The 20,274-nt window shown below is 39.7% G+C and overlaps 1 protein-coding gene across 1 annotated transcript; it reads left to right on the top strand.

The window, feature by feature from the left end:
* The first annotated feature begins 5,161 nt into the window (after positions 1–5,161).
* On the top strand, positions 5,162–18,410 carry ube2f (ubiquitin-conjugating enzyme E2F (putative)). The gene is given in 10 exon segments (XM_036564820.1): positions 5,162–5,314; positions 8,341–8,370; positions 8,891–8,956; positions 10,695–10,762; positions 11,114–11,184; positions 11,463–11,487; positions 11,489–11,521; positions 14,521–14,553; positions 16,115–16,177; positions 17,315–18,410. Coding segments are annotated over 10 exon segments (558 nt in total). The 5' UTR covers positions 5,162–5,196; the 3' UTR covers positions 17,366–18,410.
* Positions 18,411–20,274: the final 1,864 nt, after the last annotated feature.

Here is a 20,274-nt window from a genome sequence, read left to right as displayed (position 1 = left end):
AGTGCTGGATTTGCAAAAACTCCCACATGTCCAGTGAATATTATGTTCCCTAGTTAAATTAATTAATTAATTAATTAATTAATTAATTAACAAAAAAATGATTCACGTACTGTGTGATTTGGTACACGATAGGGAACATGTTAAGCAAAAAAAAAAAAAAATGTGTGTTTTTCGAGGACATTTTTCGTCTTAAACGTTTCATGCTGTTGTTTTCGGACAGTTTATCACTTAAAGATGGCGGTATGATAAATATAAGGCCATTGCGGTGTTTTGGTCGAGTCCTTTTATACCTCTGTGTTAAAAAAAAATAAGAAAATAACGACAGAAACACCGGGAGAGTGAGGCTCTCCTTCCTGGCTGAGGCGGAACCTTCGCTCTGGGGCTGCGGTGCGCAGTCGGTCCGCCGCCGGATGCCGGGGGTGTTTTCAAAGTTAGCGCTGTCTGATCTTCGTCTTTCCCCGTTTTTACATCTCGGACGGCCGCGTTTGGGAAATAAGCACAGGTATCCCGACGGGAGCGCTGTGTGCGGGTGGCGGAGTCTTACTATGGTCTAAAAACCCCCGCGTTTCTGGACGTTAGCGTTAGCTTCCGCCGGCGGCTACCTGACGAGCGAAGGTAAGTTAGCTGCTAGGCTAATGTTGTTTTGTGTCAGCTGCATTTAAAACGCGTGTCTCACTTGTAGAGGCGATTTGGACTAAATAGCACAAATAATGAGGTCATTCCATGTAAATTGTAGCCTGTTCGCTGTGCCGAAACCAGCCGGCAGAGCTGAATCCCTAGCTAATGCTAACGCTAATGCTAACGCTAATGCTAACGCTAATGCTAATCCTGGTCTGTCAAACAGCGAACAGGAGCAGAAAATGGACTCAGACTCAGACCTCAGACTGACTGGCCCACCTGCGCTGCCGTGCTATTTAGGGACCGGGACTGTTGTGGCATTTCTTTGTCCAGAAATATTCAAATATGTCATTTTTGGCCTAAATTATCCTCCAAAAAATATGGTTCTTAAATGGTTCCTTAGTAACTTCAGTGGTTCTGTTTAGAACTGTTTATATGCTAAAGTGGTTCATTGCTTAGTGGAGTGGTTCTTCTGACTGATGGAGATTGTGTAGTGTATGGTTCCATATAGAACGTTAATGGAAATAGCCCTGTCTAGCACCAAAAGGAGTTCTGCTATTTTTGTGATGTTAAGCTTGTTACAATAGAATAACCATTTTTGTGCTAAATAGAACCATATAGAACCATATCCAACCATAGTGGGCTATATAGAATCATGTGCAACACATTCTTCATCAGTCCGAAGAACTGATTCACCATGCAAAGAACCATTTAAGCTTAAAATATTTCTATGAAGAACCATTGGTTCTAAATAGAACTTCCATTTACTGAAGAACCCTTGAAGAACCATGTTTTTGAGTGTATGCTGTTTTAGACCTGCAGTGACTGGGATTGCTATGGCATTTCTTTGTCCAGAAGTATTAAAATATGTCATTTTGGACTAAATTACACTTAAAAAAATATGGTTCTTAAATGGTTCTTTAGTAATGTCAGTGGTTCTATTTATCTATCTATACAGAACTATTTGCATGCTTAAGTGGTTCTTTGCATAGTGAAGTAGTTCTTCAGATTGATGGAGATTGTGTAGTGTAAGGTTCTATATAGAACCTTTATGAAAATAGTCCTATCTAGCACCAAAAGGAGCTATTTTTGTGATGTCAAGCTTGTAACTGTAGAATAACCCTTTTTGTGCTAATAGATTCATATACAACACATTCTTCATCAGTCTCAAGAACCATTTCACCATGCAAAGAACCATTTAAGCATGAAATATTTCTATAAAGAGCTCAAGGCTCTAAGTAGAACCATTCCATTTACTAAAGAGCCCTTGAAGAACCATCTTTTTAAGTGTATACTGTATTATTTATAAGACCTGCAGTGACTGGGATTATAATGTTATTTCTTTGTCCAGACATTTAAAAATATTTAGCTTTTGGCCTAAATTACACTCTTAAAAAGAAGATGGTTCTTTAAGGGGTTTTTTAGTAAAGTCAGTGGTTCCGTTTAGAACCGTGTGTCCTATATAGAACCATTTGTATGCTTAAAGGAATTTTTGCATGGTGAAGTAGTTCTTCAGATTGATGGAAAATGTGTTCTCTATTGTTCTAGATTGAACTTTTTTGAAAATGGTTTTCTTTGGCACCAAATAAGGTTCTGTTATTTTTACAACATCAAGCTCGTAACAATAGAATAACCCTTTTTGGTGCTAGATATATTTCTATAGAATAGCTATGTCTGTATACAACACGTTCTCCATCAAGCTGAGTAACCATTTCGAGTATGAATTCAAGCAGTTCGAAGTATGAAATGTTTCTGTAAAGAACTTGTGGTTCTAAATGGAACCATTCCTTCTATCTTCCCACTGTCTGTAATTGGTTATCCAAGTCTAGACAAAGATAGATGTTTTGGTAGTTGGTCTTTATCTCCTTTAAAGTGGAACTCCACCAATTTTTCAAACATTCTACATAATTTAATGGTTAAGATGTAAACAGTCATTCAGAGTGGTTTGGTGTGAAACACTCTGTTCTAGATAAACTTACAGAGTCAGAATTGTTCACAGTGGTGGTGATAGGAACCAGACGTCCACCTCTAAAAGCTCCTCACAGAAAGTTACTACATGAAATGGTTATGAATTCACTGCCTGATGACTGAGACACTGATTTGTGGTAGTTTTATGTTAAGGTTTTGACTCCGTTCATGGTGGAGGGGTACATGCAGGGCATTGTGAGGCAAAATAGCCCCCAAAGAAAACATATTTTTTCAGATTTATCGCTATTTTACCATCATCTTTACATATAAAGCTCAGTAGACTCGTGTAGGTTCACTAGTGGTTTTGGATAGTAAATAAAACGGCTATATTTGTGTTGTAGTCACCACAACCCCCGGGGCCAGATTCACAAAAGCTTTCTGAAGAAAAACAACTTGTGAAGGTTTTTAAGATAAACACTAATAAGTTAATAAAAATGTTCTTAAATGCAAATCTCAAAAAAAACTTAAAAAAAAAACTTAAGAAGTTCTCGAATATTCTCTCAAGAGAATCTTAATCATTCTCTTAAGATTTTCTTAAGACAGTCTTGTTTGTTTTCTCATGTAGGCTGTGTTGCATTTTGCCCCAGACCATAAATGACACGAGATACAGTTTGAATTTGTATTAACTGTTTATTAGGTCAATACACTCAGGGTTGCAAAATGGAGGAAAAACATCAAACCAAGTGTTTTAAAAAATGAGCAGATAAGAGCTGGAGGTGATGGTGGAAAAAACAGCCAACAGGGAAAAGAATCCTCCTTGGAAAATCCGTTAAATGTGGGGTGACGCAGATGAGGAGCAGCAGAGGCAGCTTCCGTGTTCGATAAATTTAGATGCTTATCTTGTCAACTCTCACAGCCTGCAATGCGAGAGGCTGTCCTAAGGTTAAGAAAGCATTTAAGAAACAAAATATTATTCTCAAGAAAATAGTTAAGAAAAGAAAAGAAGATAATTCTTTGGAGGTTGTTTGGAGAATAACCATTTCTTGTAACTTTTTCTTAAGAATGAGGTTAAGAAAAAGCCCACATTTAAGAAGATTGTCTTTCTTAAGACACCTTTGTGAATCCAAAACCAGTTCCTATCACTACCACTGTAAAGAAGTCTGAGTTTCTCTACAGTGGACTGGTCTATTGGTCAGTCCACTCTGAATGACTTTGTCTACATCTCAACAATTAAATTCTGCAGAATTCTGCACAAATTGGTGTATGTGGCCATATGACATAGATCTCATGATCAAATGTTAAAACTGTCAGGGGTCAAATCTGTTAATTCACTGTCCTCAGAGCAGGGCTGGGCGATTAATCGAAAAGTAATTAAAACCTCATTCAGAACCTCTGACCGATGTAATCTTGCCCATGTCGGTTATTTAGATTTTTATTTTTTTTTTTTAATTCTGTTAGTCCTTTCTCCAGTCTGTGTGTTCATGTACTGTCCCCTTAAAAACTTACTACCGTGCGTGTATCACGTGACTCCACCACATCCACTCTGCGACATGGAAGCTAAGGCTACGTTCACTCAGCAGGTAAAAGTGGCCCAAATCTGGTTTTCTCACCAAATCCGATTATTTTGTTCGGCTGTTTACAGTATCTTTTAAATGTGATCTGTATTCGACATCAGTCTGAACAGATCAGCTCCTAAACTGACCCGCATGCACAGAAGAACAGAGCTTCACGCTGCTTCATGGCTCATCCAGAGGTAAACAATCACGACTGCCAACGAGCGCCAGTCGATCTTGGAGGATCAGCTTCATCTTCACCAGCATCACAGGAGCCATCATGGAGCTATCATGGAGCTTAACTGACTGATAGCTGGGCTCTTCACCCAGAATATGTTCGAGCTCACCGTAAAAAGGGCGCGGTCACTTCTTTGGTTTGCGTCCTCGGATTCTTTAAACTTTGCTTTCAGACTTTTAACTGTTCTTTGACGCTGCAGCCTCGTTCTCCTGGAGCCTCGTTCTCCTGCAGCCTCTTTCTCCTACGGCCGCGTTCGGACATTTCTTTTGAAATCTCTTCAAACACGGAGGGTTTTGGATAAATCTCTTCTAATTTTTGTACAGAAATATCACCCCAAATGTTTATTCGGTCTCAGCAGTGCGAAATTATGATGGATGTTGAGTTGGATTGACGTAAAAGCGGCGTGAATTCCGATCTGGCTGTTGAGATGATTTACATTAAGATATTCAGAACACATTTACTGTACAATCCTTGTCAGCGAACTATGAGGGGAAATAAATAAAATAATTGTTCGTCAATCATAATCGAGGTAAAACATTCAATTAATTGTGATTGATTTGAGGTCATATCGCCCAGCACTACCTCTGAGTGTGAAATTGTATAACATGAGTCAGTTTCTGATACAGGCCTGGTGAAGGTCCTTATCTAGTGTCAGCATTCCCATTGACACCCTTCTGATAAACTCCTGACTGATGACGGTTGTTCACCAAAAAGTATTTGTCTAAGGGGGTTTGTAGGCTTCACTGTACGTGTTATACTGGGTGGCCTAGGTCTAAATTGCCAGGAGCTGAATTCTTTACTTGCCTCGCTGTTTGTGTCATGTGTTCAAATCGTCTTCGGGCAGGTGGGTGTGAGCGCACGCATGTGTGTTGCTCAGCTATGCTGACGTTGGCGAGTAAGCTGAAGAGGGAGGAAGGAGTGAGAGCAGGCGGAAGCCCTGCAGGCTCCCACGATGCCTCACACAGAGTGTCCATCAGAGACCGGTTGCTCATTAAAGGTATGTGGAGATTGAAAGTATCCTAAAAAATTTAAGTATTATTAGCACTTTTCAGTATTAAGGGTGGGTCACTACATGCCAGGGGTTTGTGAAGTGTTGCAAAGCAGAAGGTTAATAGTTTTCATGAGTTTCAGGATTACGTGGGTCTGAAGTGCTCTGTAATTCAGCGAGAACACATTGTTCCCTGGAATAATCAGCTGGAATATGAGTGGTGACCTGTCAGGGGCCGCTCTCACGGAGCACGCTCAACTTAAACCGACTTCTGACTAATCTTCAGCTTCTAAAACCAAAACAAGCGCATATAGATACATACAAGATACACACACAATACATATAGGCTGTGATTAAGCGTCCTGTGCTGATGAAAGTGTGTCGTTCACAGACAGTGAAACATGGAGCGCTGTAGAGTGCTTCTCTCTTCAAAGAAGGAAAAAGAAATCTTACTATGTTAATATGTAGAAAGTAAAACAATTCTCATGGCTTTTATTACAGCTAAAAGCACAGTTATTACCACTGCCAGTGTATTAGTGCTTTTAGGCATAATAATTGCTTCTTAATCTATATATTTGTGTAGCATTATTATTATTATATTATTGTTGTTGTTGTTGTTGTTGTTGTTGTTATTTTCAAACTGTGATGTTATGTCATCAACTGCTACATGATATGATCAGCATCAATCATGTGAAATAATATTGTTTTTAAATAAGGGAAATACCTTTTACTTACAAACCTATATAAATACCTACTTTTTTACATTTTAACCCATCCGTGCAATGAAACACCACATACACACTAGTAAACACACACACAGCTGGGGTTTAGGTGCCTTGCTTAAGGGCGCTTCAGTCACGTGCTGTCGGCTCAGGGGATTGAACCAGCGACCGTCCGATCACAAGGCTGGTTCCCTAAGCTCCAGCCCACGACTGCCCCCTAATAGGTAGTGACTTACAATAATTGAGATGAAAAAAACAACCTGAAGCAGGTTAAGTGTGCAGCATGAGGTGCCATAGCGACGTAGGTGTAAGTGATCCGCCATTGTGAGACAGAAGATCCCAGGATAGATCGATCGAAGTCTGAAGTTAGTTTGAAGTTGGCTGGCTAAGCAAGAAATCTTGCTTTATGAGGCAGCAGCTGGAGTCAGGACTGTAGTGAAGTCAGTATGAGAAGGTTTGTTATCAGTAACTGACCCGCTGACCAGTTTCTCGAGTTCCTCAGCCCCAGGGCATGACCACTGTATTATTTTGACAACAAAATTGGCTGATGTTAAGGCTGGTATTGACTGCAATCGCTAAGAATCCTGGGAAGTGCAACCACCCCCACCTCCACAGGTGCTGCAGTGTCTACATTATTTAAATGTTTATGTTTTGCACTATTCTGAGCTGACAGTGGACAGTCACATCAGTCACTACAGCACTGTTGAACTAAAACTGTTGGGGCCCGTTTAATTTTTGACAGTATTAATTGTTTCTGCTATTATCGAGTGCGTTTACATGCACTCAATAAATCTGATAACTGCAGAAAATCAGATTTTGTAAGTAATCCGAACAACACGTTTACATGCACTTGAGTAATTAGATACTAGATTAGACGTGATTTAAACGTAATGTAAAACTCAAACTTAAATCGCGGCTTTTTTAAACAATATTGCACCACTTTACCTGAAAATATGAACTTACATCATCTAGAAGATGAAGAATGTTCAAATCCTTTATTGTTTGGTTTCATCGCCGCTCCAACAGTGTTTTGCTGCGTCTCGAGACATCCACGTCCGATCTCGTGCAGACTGAGAAATCCGAAAGAAATCAGAGTAACAGTTTATACATGAATCCCTTCCTCTGCTTGATGATTTGATGATGTGTTTTCAGAGGTTAGACCTGTGCCAAAGCTCTTATTTGGACCAGAAGGAATTCTGATTAGTTACTTTAGATGAACTCTAGATAAACTCATTTCTACACACTACATGGGTCTTTATTTTGGCACGAAGTAGACTGATACTTGGTTAAATTGTTTTTAAAAATTATGTTTGTTTCAGTTTAGTTCACTTTATGTCTGTTGCTTTTTGCTAAACCACGTCCACCTCAACATTTTACCAGCTGTCATGTGCATGAATATGAGTAGATGAGTGTTTGTGGGGAAAAATAGCTGACATGGAACTACAGGCAGTGTTTAGGTAGGGTAAAACACTCAGAACCATTTAAAAGGGACTCGTGTTGTGCTGTAAGCATATAGCTCTGTAAGTCATGCTTTGTGCTGGAATATAGTATGTATGTGTCATATGATGTGTGCTAGAATAGGAAGTTCTATTTATAACTCCCAAAGAGCTGCAGTGGCATTACCAGGTCTTAGAGAGGAACTCCTAACACACTGAAACAGCCGACTGGGTCTTAGAACTGAAGGACGCAGAAGCTAATAAGAGTTCATGGCTGTTTATTTTGGTATCGTGTGTTGGTGAAAAAGAAGCACCTCGTGTTTATTAGCATTTTGTATGACTTGCATTTCTGGAGAGCAATTTCAGAATAAAAGCTTTGGTTAAATTCAGACTTTTTGATCTTGTTTTCTTTATTATCTGGTCTAAATACACTCACTGGCCACTTTAATAGGTACACCTCATTGTGTCACTTGTTGCCTATTTTATCAGATCCGTTTACTATATTGGTGCATTTCGTAGTTTAGTTTGTTGTCGATCTGTTTCTCTGCATACTTTGTCCGTAACACCCCACGCCCCTTTAGCTTATATATATGCTATGTGGAGCTGATAACTTGATAACTGGACAGTGAGTGTAGATCTAAGGTCGATGTACCTAATGTTCTCTCTAATACTTTAACTTGCACATAAACTTACATATATGTCTTCCAAATTGTCATTCAGTATCTGTCTGTCTGTCTGTCTGTCTGTCTGTCTATCTATCTATCTATCTATCTATCTATCTATCTATCCAGCCATCTATCTATCTATCTATCTATCTATGCCGATCTGTTGCCTGAATTATTTTTGCCCTGTTCTAATACAGTATTTCTGTTTTCAGAGGTGGCAGAGCTGGAGGCCAACCTTCCTAGTGAGTAAACCCATTCTTACATAGTGTTCACCTTCAGATAGTTGTTGTTATGAATGTTCTTCTCTTGAAATAAGCCTACATGATGTGATCTTTCAATGAACCCATGATATAACATGGTTAAAGATGGCCATACATTATTTTAACCCCAGTTGTTTGCTTACTGGATCATGGGAATGTTGTGACTCATCAAAGCATCAACAGAAACTCCACTGGATCGTCATCATTTTGATTGGTTCAAGTCTCATTTGGAAGGATTTTATGTGTTTCTTGAAGACAGCTCTGTTTGAAATAATTATCTTTTTTCCTATTATAAAAATGACATGCTGACTTTCCCATGCTGACTTGTACCATCCACTGCTGTATTGTGTAGTCAAGTGTTCTTCCTGCTGTAGCATGTCTGTCGTCAGGTGTGTCAGAGATTGCAAAGAGAGGTCACTCACTATGACTGACACTGGGAGACACTGACCTAATCCATTAGAAATGTCTGTGCCCTAACAGTGAAGTGTTTTTCTTGGTGCAGACACCTGTAAAGTCACGTTTCACGATGTGAACAAGCTCCACCACTTTCAGCTTGCCATTACTCCAGGTAAGTCTCTCTTCTTTGATCGAATAGTGCTGTCACCACAAATATGAATGTGTCTAATAGGGAATTAAAGCAAGTGGAGACTTGCATGATTTCCATTGTCTGTCACAATACAATATGCTAATATGAGCATACTGTGGATATTGTCAGTAGTTAGGGAACACTGACCATTTTTCATTACGATAATCCATAATTGGTCCTGTTTAAATGGGTTACTGCACCACAGTATATAAATATTGAATAAAAGTTGTTGCAGTCTTCAAGTATTTTTGCCATATCGTCTAATGTTAGTACCAGCCGTGTTGTTGATTTGTTATTAATGTTATTGGCGTTTTTGTGTGAAGTGCTGTGTCGGTACCAAGGGCTCCCCTTCAATCCCAGGCCTCTAACATAATATCATTAAACAATAAATCTTTTAATACCGGCTAAACACTTCCACTAATAACTGTTTCAAGTCTCAGTTCTCAAAAGATGTCAAAAAGGAAAAAAGACTTCAGATGCTGAGTTTGTGGAAGGAGGGAAAAGGGCTTCTTTATTCCAGCGTCAGAAGGCATGCAGGTCTCGAGAGACCCACCTGCGCAAATACAGTTTTCAGTCAGCGCCTTACATATAACTTATCTGGGGTTTTATGATGTTACCTCAAACTTGATGTTCCATTACTCCCCATTCAAAAACTTCCCCGATCACTTGGCCTCTCTTACCCGTACGTTCACACTGGCAGCGACTTTTCACCTCTTGCTGCCCAAATCGCTGGTCACTCATTATCTGTGGGTGTTTCTGAACTCTGAACTGACCATTGGTTGCCATGGTTTCACTGACGCCAAGTACAAATCAGATGCATTCCCGCTAGAAATAAAAATCCTGGTGAGAAATCGCCTGTGTGCTTATTTTATTTAATCCCTGTGTCTTTGCAGTCAGTTTGTGAGGAAAACGGTATTTGGTCTTTGCGATTTTCGTCTATTTGCGACAAAAGCACCGCCTCCATTATTCAATCTCTAGTAGGAAAAATTATCTAGGACCTATAAAGGAGCGTACTGTTTCACAGTGGCGGAGATAAAGTGCGTACTGCGCTGCTCAGTGCTCTATTCCTATTGGTAGTCACCACATCGCTTCGCTCCAAAGTTAAACTCACTGGCTGACTCCGCCCACTTCGCGTCGCCAACGTTCGCACTGCTTCCTGTAGCCGGCAATTGCCGGCTCTCATCGAAAATGAATGACCTCCGGCTGCTTTCTCGCATCGCGCTGCTGCCGGTGTGAATGCAGGGTTAAGTTTACTGTGTACAACACAAAAAAAGCTGGTTTCAGCCAGTTTGTACCAGTTTATCTCATCCTACAAGGCCGACAAGTACTGGACCATATATCATATGGACCCATATGGCTTCACTGAGGGTGCACCTGCAAGTAAAGTCATCTAAGTTCATCTTCTCCTATATTACCTCTTAGTAAGAAAGTAATATTCCCTTTTAGTCCATGCTTAAGGATTTGATTTATTGATTACATATCTAATCTGTTTACTTATTGATTTAAGGGTGTATTTATTCAAAATCTTCCATCAGCTCCTTGAAGTGAAGACTCAAACAGAAATAGCTGGCTGCAGATTCATTAACCAGTGAAAACGAATTGTAAACGGAAGCTGCTCAGTCTTACCTGTATTGTGCTTTTTATAGTGCGTTTAAATTATCCATTAGATACTTCAAGGTTTAAATAGAAGTGCTCCTTCTGCTTCATTAATTCCCCGCAGATGAAGGCTACTACCAAGGTGGAAAGTTTCAGTTTGAAATCGAAGTCCCTGAAGCCTATAATATGGTGGTAAGTGCCCTTGTTTTTGTTCACAGTGACAGGAATGGCACTTTCTAATCAGTATTAAACTCGCTGCTTAATCCCTTACGTGGCCAGGACCCAAACTTTTATTACACACTTCTATAACCTAACAACAGCTCAACCAGTTTACATTGAAGTCCCCTGTAGTTACTGAATAATAAGCCTTAGTATGTAATTTAAGTTTAAGGCAGATTTTGAGAACAATAGACATTTTTGCAGAGTAAGGAATCTGCATAGGCAATACAATTTGTATATATAACATGAGTTTTTGTAAGTTTGGGTTTGGAGTTTTGGCTATACTGAATTCTCACATCTCTTTTCTTTTTTTTTGATTCTAAGCCTCCTAAAGTTAAGTGCTTGACAAGAATATGGCATCCAAACATTGCAGAAACGGGGGAGATCTGTCTGAGGTACTGATTTACGTTCATGGGTGTCACTGGAATGTCGATATGCATCTTTCCATCGTAGTAAATTAGTTTTTTTTCTACAGTTGTTCACTGTTTTAGTTTAGTTTTAATTTAACTGAGAGTCACAATGCTTTATTTGTGCTCAGTAGAGTTTATTTCATGTTTATTAAATCATTATTTTTTACTGCAATATTTATTTATTTATTTACTTAAAAATACATCAAAGCGGCATTTAACCTTTCTTGCGCACTTCAAACCAAATGACTGAACCTTTCTTGCAGCTTACTGCGAGAGCATTCAATCGATGGGCACGGGGTGGGCACCAACGCGCACGCTAAAGGTGAGGCTCTTATAGCCAGCAAAGACACTAGAACACCAAAGTGCGACAGAATAGTTCTGTGCAGTAGAAGAGTTAGTCATTTGTAAAGTAATGATGGATTGATTCACTTCTTATTTACACTGATATGCAAACCATACATACTTTCTGTTGTTCTAGTGTTTTAGTGCAAATGTCCTTTTCTCAGTGAGGCTCTTCTAAACAGCTACACATCCTTTCAGACCCATAGCGCTGAATTGTCTTCTCACAGTGAAAGGATGGACAGAAACTTAAGCGGCTTGATTTTCTCCTCTCTCTCAAAGATGAAAGCTTTACTGTTCATCTAATGGACAATTTATAGTCCAGGCAGCAAGTGTCGCTTGACAAAAAAAAGCTGTGGTCAACAGACATCACAGCGCTGTAGGCTTTTATAGTCCTGCGCAAGCGACTGGTTAGTCTGAAAGTGCAGTGTGGGGGAAGTTACACTTCCGCGGGTGCGTTTTCTGCTTGGACTACTTTTTAAAGTAATCACAGTCGCGGAAAAGGGTTTGAAAATGAAAACAAATCGTCTTATAAATGTGTATTGATCCTAGTTCTGAACAGCTGGCGCCCTGTTCTGTTTCTTACAGTGACCGAGCAGCTAGAAAGTGAACACAGCAGCACATTGTGAAACTTAGAAACTTAGAAACTTAGAAACTGAGTTTCTATCCAGTCAGAGCGCGCGACGTCTGCACCATTTCAGTTTTATTTGATGTATGCGACGAGGTCTGTGATACCCTAGCAGACACGAATTTAGCGTCTTTTACCTCCTTTTTTTTGTCGAGCGCTGCTTTTCACCTAGACTGCAAATTGGCCTTAATGGGGACAGTTTTGGTCCCATTTTCTCTCTTGCTTTTAACCATTTTTTAAACTCCAGAGTTTTATTTTAGTTTAACATTTTCCTTCCCTTATATTTCTCCTACTTCATTCAAGTGAATCTTATATCTGACCTCTTCAGAAATATCTTCTGAAAAATGAATAACTTGTGCTTAATGGCCGTTTTGATCTTGCTCTCTGAATTCACTAAATGGGTCATTCTACAGAAACATCCATTTTTGTGTCCCTAGCGTTTACAGATATATTACACTTAAAAACATCTTAGAGTTACAATTTATTTATATTTTAAAATAAAACGATGTTACTTTAACGATTACATCTTCTTGAGTGTCAATTTAGCAATATTGGTTCAATTATATAGAATTCCAAGCACCACAGAAGAGCTCGTCCTCATAGTCATGTGTGAAGGCTGTGGCCATATTTTGAGTTAAAAAACAGGTTTTTCTGCCACTTTATCTACAATAATCTATACATGACTATGGAATATTTGATTTAAAAGACATAAAGATATATTATAAAGAAATAAAGAAATATTATAAAATATATAATGAAAGTTGTGGTCCCCAGGAGTCGTGTCACTGGTGTTACTGCACAACAACAAAAAAAAACTCTTTATTTTGAAATAAAAATCACACTGATGACATCACTCGACTTCCTTTTACCTGTTTCCTGAGGATCTATGCAGAAAAGCACATGGTGAGTCCACTGTGTCTCTCAGTTATCAGAGATTTTCTCATTTAGCTCATGATTTCATATGAAGCTTTTAGCTGAAGTCACTGGTGTGACCCACTTTATTCTGAGGTAACTGTAAAAAAATAGAATACAAATGGATTGAATTACATATTTTAGCAGATATTCCATGTTTGACAAGATGTGGTTTGATGCTCTGTAGCAGCCATTTAGTACTTTTTTTTTGCTGTTAAAAATGTCTCTGGTGACACCTTTCTTATGTGTAACACCAATGACGATCCGTAACACCAGTGACTCCTATGGAGAGATAGAAAAGTGGACGTTTCTGTAGAATGACCCATATATGTTGGCTAGCAAGCAGAACTACTATGTTGAAGATGCTGGGGCTGTATTATTATCTTTTTGTCTTAACTTAAGATCTGACAGGTCAAGATCAGACTTTTCACAAATTTGTATTACAGAAGCAAATATCTTGATTTAGGAATCTTATCTTACAGCGTCTTTTCTGATCTTAAGTTAGGAAATCTTAACAAAGAACTCTCGTGTCTGTTACCTAGCAACTGACCATATGCGCACAGCTGAAACGTGAACATGTAATCAAGTTAGTTAGCCAGACAGCTAACGTTAGCTACCGTTGCTGAGGTAAAAAAGGTCAAATGAAACTAAAGCGCAATAAACTGAGAGTTAATAATATTGTGTCAGTGCTTCGTGCTGTTTATCAGAGTCACTGGTCCACAGTTTCAGTTTCCCAAACTCTTTAGCCGAGCGCACTAACATTATTCCTGCTAATAAACAGACACACGTTCACCTCTGTCTCCTCATTATTCACCACCATCTCTAATATTTTATCAACATTAACACACGAAGGTAATAAGAGGGAATTCGTGTCTGCAGCGTCTGGGGCTTTTAAACGCTGTTAGAAAAAACTCACAAGTCAAAGCAGCGTTTTCAGTGTAGATAAGTGTAGCGTCCTTAGGCTGGTTATAGTGAGCTGTGCTGCCTGACACTGCATAAAACAATAGAAACAGACGAATAAACAGAAGTTAAGACGCTCTGGGGTTTATCTTAAAGTTAGGATATTTTAGCAACTTAGGAAGTTTCTGTAAAACCGTTTTCTTATCTGGAAACAAGATAAGATTTTAGACTTAAGAACTGTTGTTCTGTAATGTCTTCAGCCCTAACTGAAGTTGCCATGACAGCAAAGCAGATAAGATATGATTTCAGACTTAAAAATTTTCTCTAATATGGCCCCTGGTTTTGATCTGAGCTCAGGCTAAGCTTATTTTTCTAACTCAGTCCCATTCCTTGTCCTTGGGCTGTCATTCGTCATGTAGCGTTTGCTGTGTACAGGTTCTGCTTTCCCAAGATGGCAGCACTTTTTTTTTGGCATTAGCATGATGCCAAATGCAATGTGCTAAGTATATATTTGTGTGCTAATCTGTACTGTTCTTTTTTAGGATGTGGTGTGGGGATTGAATTCACTGTTCACTGTAAGTGCCACAGTATGTGTCTCTCTCTCTCTCTCTCTCTCTGTCTTTCTGCTGTGTGTCTCAGTAAACTCTCCAGGCGTTTTCACGCTTTTCCCAAACACCCAGGAACGATTCTGGGCATGTTTGAGGGAGTATTACAAGTTTATTTTCATGCAGGAGAATTTCCTCTGAAACTTCACATCAGGGCACAAGCTTCATCCCTTTACTGTTCCTGCCACTAAAGGGATGACATTTGACGATATGCTCGTACATTTATTGCTGTGTTTCTTTAGTAGGCTGCCTGACACTCAAGCAGTGATGGGCAGTGGTTATTGCATGTGTCGTACGTCTTAGTGCAGGAACCTACTGACGTTGAGACGTTCTCACTTGGGAATCTTTTTGGCCATGAAACATGCATTTTTCAGGATCAGATCACAGTGCTTGCAGGAGGACCAGAGATCAGTTCTCCAAACTACTCATGGGCTCAAAATCAGCTTTCACACTTGGCTAACGTGCCAAAGTCTTGGGGCAAACGTCCTCAGGTCTGGAAAAAAATGCTGAAGTGTGAAACGCCCTAAGACTGTTAATAAACCTCTTCTCAGAATGTCCGAACTTAGGCTGACTCTTAGATTCAGAGTAGTGTGTTCTTTTTAAAGTCTCTGTTCAAGTAAATGTTGTCGTTATACGTAAATAGATAAGAAATGCTTATTTCACTAGTAAAATAATAAAGAAGATGTTCAGCAAAAATAAACAATTAACATACCGAACAATGTTGCAGTAGCATTTACTGTAGAATTTAGCAAAGCAATGGTATATGTAGTATTTAACAAAAATACCAGCTCCATTTTGTACGCTTTAGATGAATGTGAGGATTTACTGGAGGATTCGAAAGCAGCTTTACTTCAGATTAATTGTTTCATATACTAGGAAGGTTAACCAGCCACAAGCCACACAGTTTTTATTAGTGAAGTTTTGTAAGACTTCAAGTTTTTGGTCACACATTTTACCGTAGGGTTCTGTTCATAAGGCTACGTGACACATAAGCTTGTCATGACAACTGACATAACCCTACATAAATGTTTATAAATGCTTATTCCATCTGTCATGAGCGCTACTTTAGCTGACTTTGATCAACATTGACAAATGTAACCATGTTTAGCAAATGACGTCTGCTAGAATAAGCAGTAATAAACAGTTATGTAGGGTTATGTTAGTGGTCTTAACAAGCTTATGTAGATGTCATGTAGCCTTATGAACAGCACCAAACAGTAAAGTGATACCAAGTTTTCTTTTAAAAACTATTTAACATTTCAAATGAATTGAACTGTTATGTTTTTGCACAATTCTTCTCACAGATTTGTGCCGTTTACAGTTTGTAGTCTTGGGGTTCTCTTGAGACGCATGACAAGTTGTCTGATTTCAAATGTGACTCTGAGAGCAGATGGACAGAAGCATTCGATTCAGTCATTTTATTATTCTCTTAAATGAAAAAAAAGAAGCAGAGAGTCTTTCGTTTATGTTTTTGGAAGCGCCTGTGTTTAAACTAATGAAAATAAATAATGTGCCTTTTTGTTTTCAACAGGATCTTCTGAACTTTGATGACCCACTGAACATAGACGCTGCAGAGCATCACTTACGGGACAAGGTGAAAAGCACAGCTCAGTGAAGCACTTTATCCTACAGTAATGAAGGGAGTTTGACCAGACAGACATAACGTGGCTATGAATGCGTGAAACCTATGTTAGCATGATGTTGTGTCATCACTCGTACCCTGTTAGCTGTAGTTACATAACTCATCTTTTTTTATTATTCGTTTAACGATTTAATGTGGTGTAATGTTAACCCTTGGAAACCTAACATTTTTGGAATTTTCGGTATTTTTTGAGTCATTACAATTGCAATTATAAAGTATTCACATGTGACAGTCACACATGCCATAGGTTGTTATTTTCAGGAGACCCTGGGCTACTCAGATATGCCATTGTTTGATATGTAAATCCTAACAGAATATAATATCTTTATGAATTTGGGTCATTTTTGATCAAAAATTTACCCAGCGCCTGCTAAATTTTGTATTTTTTTTAATTATAGAGATCTTGAAAACAAGTGCAGTAGTACTTTTCTACTGCAGTGTCTGTGAGCTGAAAGTGCAGTAGTTTTGATGGTGATTAGGTGGTGTAAAACTCTTGATACACAGCAAGAAAGGCTTCATTTTTAATTACAGATTGAGTTGCATATTTAATATCAGATATTTTTAATACTCAATATCAATGTAAACTGAAGGCCCTTTGTTTATAATATGAAGGCTAAAAGCAGAGATGTGATATAACAGTAGCGAGTGGGGTTTGGGTGATTTTGGAGCTGGATCTCTGGCTGATGGATGGTCACAGGTGGATGAAATCACTCTGGATTGTGTAGCAGAGTCTGATGAGTGATCTGATGTGTGAATCATGTCACTGTTTTAACCCTTTGTTGGAATATGAAGGCCAAGGCCAAAAAGATTTTGGGTGATTTTTCCGAGCCGAATTACTGACTGATGCTGACGTCACAGCTCTTGGAACTTTGGGTCCATTGGCTTACATTAAAAGTAAAGTTGATTTTTCCCTTCTCCTGTAAAGGTATAATTTTGGAGATACGAGGTTTTATTCCGACAACAGCGAAATGCCAGAAGTTTATATAAGTGTAACATTTATTGGTTTTATATATTTATTTGTTTCGTTTTTTGGACCAATCCAGTGCTGTATTTCAACATCAAAAATCTCTCCCCGTCTTTCTCTTCCAGGATGACTTCAGGAGCAAAGTGCAGGACTTCATTAAAAACTATGCAAGATGATGTCTCGGTCAGCTGCGCTAGCCGCTCATGCACGCCCGCGACTTTCGCAGCCGAACGCCCACCCACGAGCCCTGAGCGCCGCAGAGACAAAATCCCGAAACATTTCCAAACACGAAGAGAGCGAAACGTTCCGTGGCTTGAATCGCAGGCTCTTGCTTGAAGGTTTGGGAGTGGGATTGGTGGGCTTGTCTTTTAATTTTGTTTTTGTTTTTTTTTGTTTTTTTTGTTGTTTTTTTCTTGCTCAGGGCTGTTTTGCAGAAGCCCACAATCTCTCGTAAAGCTGGTTCTGCTTTATCCAGTTTGCTTTGCCAGCTAATGAAAACAAAGAGAAATGCGCAATTAATAAAGAAATCAGTTAATAAAGGATTAAAGGTAAATTATTCACAGCAACGATAAGACACACGCTCTCTGATGTCACCTCACGTGCTAGTGCCTCTGTGACCTTACGCTGACTGCAGCAGCCTGCAAGCTCCCGCATTCATCTGACTTTGTACCTGATATCCCTCAGACCCCAACACGTCGCAGGAAATGCACCAATCGCACACAAGGAGAGGAGGCTCCCGATGCTCGCTTAGCCAATACGTGCTCTGCAGGATATGAATATCTATATATAAATATTTTTTTTTCTCGGTGGAGTTTCTGTGAGTTTTACGAAGCCGCTTGTTCCGTTGCTGTCCGTATTTTCGCAGGTGCCTCTGACCGAATAAAGAGACTCTTGTAACCGTTTCTGATGAAAAACTTCGACTTCCTCGCACTCCTGAATGCGTTTTATTCCCGTCTGTATGAGTATACACGTTCAGCTTTGCAGATGTGTGCATGTTCAAGCGTATGCAAGCGAACACTGGGACACCAGCACTGTGTATGTGTGAAACAGAGACAGAACGTCTGATTTGGTAGCATGCACTGGGCTACTGGACCACTCAGCCATAAGCCTACGAAGCTAGTGAGAATTTACTTTATTTAATTTCTTTTCTCCCCTTCCCCCTTTCCTTTCCTTAGAGTTGTATATCCATTTGTAAAGTATATTAAAGATGGATTCTACTGACTTCACCTTTGAATGTGTCTCACTTCACACACAAGTTTTGCCCCTTCTGGTTAAATTCCATGTTTTATTGATGTTCTAAGTGAAAATAAGTGAACACATCCTCTACAGAGGACACACACATTATCTAAACCGCTTAGCCTTTATGGTCATGGGGTAAGCTGGAGCCTATCCCAGTGGTCATTGGGCAGAAGGCAGAAAACATAGATATACACCGATCAGACATAACATTGTGACCACCTCCTTGTTTCTACGCTCATTGTCCATTTATCAGCTCCACTTACTATATAGGTGCACTTTGTAGTTCTACAGTTACAGACTGTAGTCCATCTGTTTCTCTGATACTTTGTTAGCCCCCTTTTACTCTGTTCTTCAGTGGTCTGGACCCCCATGGACCCTCACAGAGCAGGTACCATTTGGGTGGTGGATGATTCTCAGCACTGCAGTAACACTGATGTCGAGGTGGTGTGTTAGTGTGTTGTGCTGGTGCGAGTGGATCAGACACAGCAGTGCTGCTGGAGTTTTTAAACACTGTGTCCACTCACTGTCCACTCTATTAGACACTCCTACCTTGTCAGTCCACCTTGTAGATGTAAAGTCAGAGATGATAGCTCATCTGCTGCTGCACAGTTTGTGTTGGTCATCCTCTAGTCCTTCATCAGTGGTCACAGGACGATGCACACAGGACGCTGCTGGCTGGATATTTTTGGTTGGTGGACTATTCTCAGTCCAGCAGTGACACTGAGGTGTTTAAAAACTCCAGGGCACTGCTGTGTCTGATCCACTCAGACCAGCACAACACACACTAATGGGGACCACTGAAGAACAGGGTAAAAGGGGGCTAACAAAGTATGCAGAGAAACAGATGGACTACAGTCTGTAACTGTAGAACTACAAAGTGCACCTATACAGTAAGTGGAGCTGATAAAATGGACGATGAGCGCAGAAACAAGGTGGTGGTCATAATGGTTATGCCTGATCGGTGTACATTCGCACATAGGGGCAACTCAGTGTGTCGGCCTGACTGCATGTCTTTGGACTGTGGGAGGAAGCTCAGACAGACAACAGGCAAAATCCACACTGAGCTGGCCCTGGTCACCTGGCCAGGGACTTGAACCCAGGCCCTTCTTGCTGTAAGGTGACGACTGTGTTCACAATAAGAGCTTCAGTATGGTTATCGGGGCTTCGAGTGGGACGTTGACTGATTGGTGCCTGGGCACAGATCTGAAGAAATGTTTTGATCAATCAAACCAAAGGGCTAAGAAGTGAGTTTTTTTTGGATCTAGTTAAATGTCGTTGTTGGTCAGATGGGACCGTTTTTATGACAAAAACAACAGGAAATGGCCTAAAATTAATACTTAGTCACACAGTGTTTCTTATGTTTGGTATACACATACATGAGCCTCCTATATGTATAAACAGAAGCACCTCTGAACTAATAGTAGTCATAAAATTAAAGTACAGCTATGTTCTGAGACATACTCCATCGGTTCACTTATATAAAACTTTTTTTCTGTGATGCTGATGTTTTTATACACTTCAGAGTTACTGCAGGGTTGAGAACAGTCTTCCAACCAAGAGCAGCTCTATGGTCTGAAATGAACCATTGTTGAGGGACTAGAGGACTGGGTATCAACAGACAACCGACAGTCACTAACTATAAACCAATAATGGTAGGGGTTTCTGATAAAGTGGCCAGTGAGGTTAGAGTGTGTAAAAGCCCCAGCAATGCTGTTAAGCATGATATACTTGTACCAGTGCACCACTCATACATACTAACATACATATCTGCTGTGGGAGGAAATCCTTATGTCTCCATTTTTGTTGTTTTTCAGTTTTTTTAATAATTTGAAAAAACCTGTTGCCC

This window comes from Colossoma macropomum, unplaced genomic scaffold (assembly GCF_904425465.1).
Source record: "Colossoma macropomum unplaced genomic scaffold, Colossoma_macropomum, whole genome shotgun sequence".
Lineage (NCBI taxonomy): Eukaryota > Metazoa > Chordata > Actinopteri > Characiformes > Serrasalmidae > Colossoma > Colossoma macropomum.
Note: the sequence above shows the minus strand (reverse complement) of the source record. Positions and strands in the feature narration are given on the sequence as shown.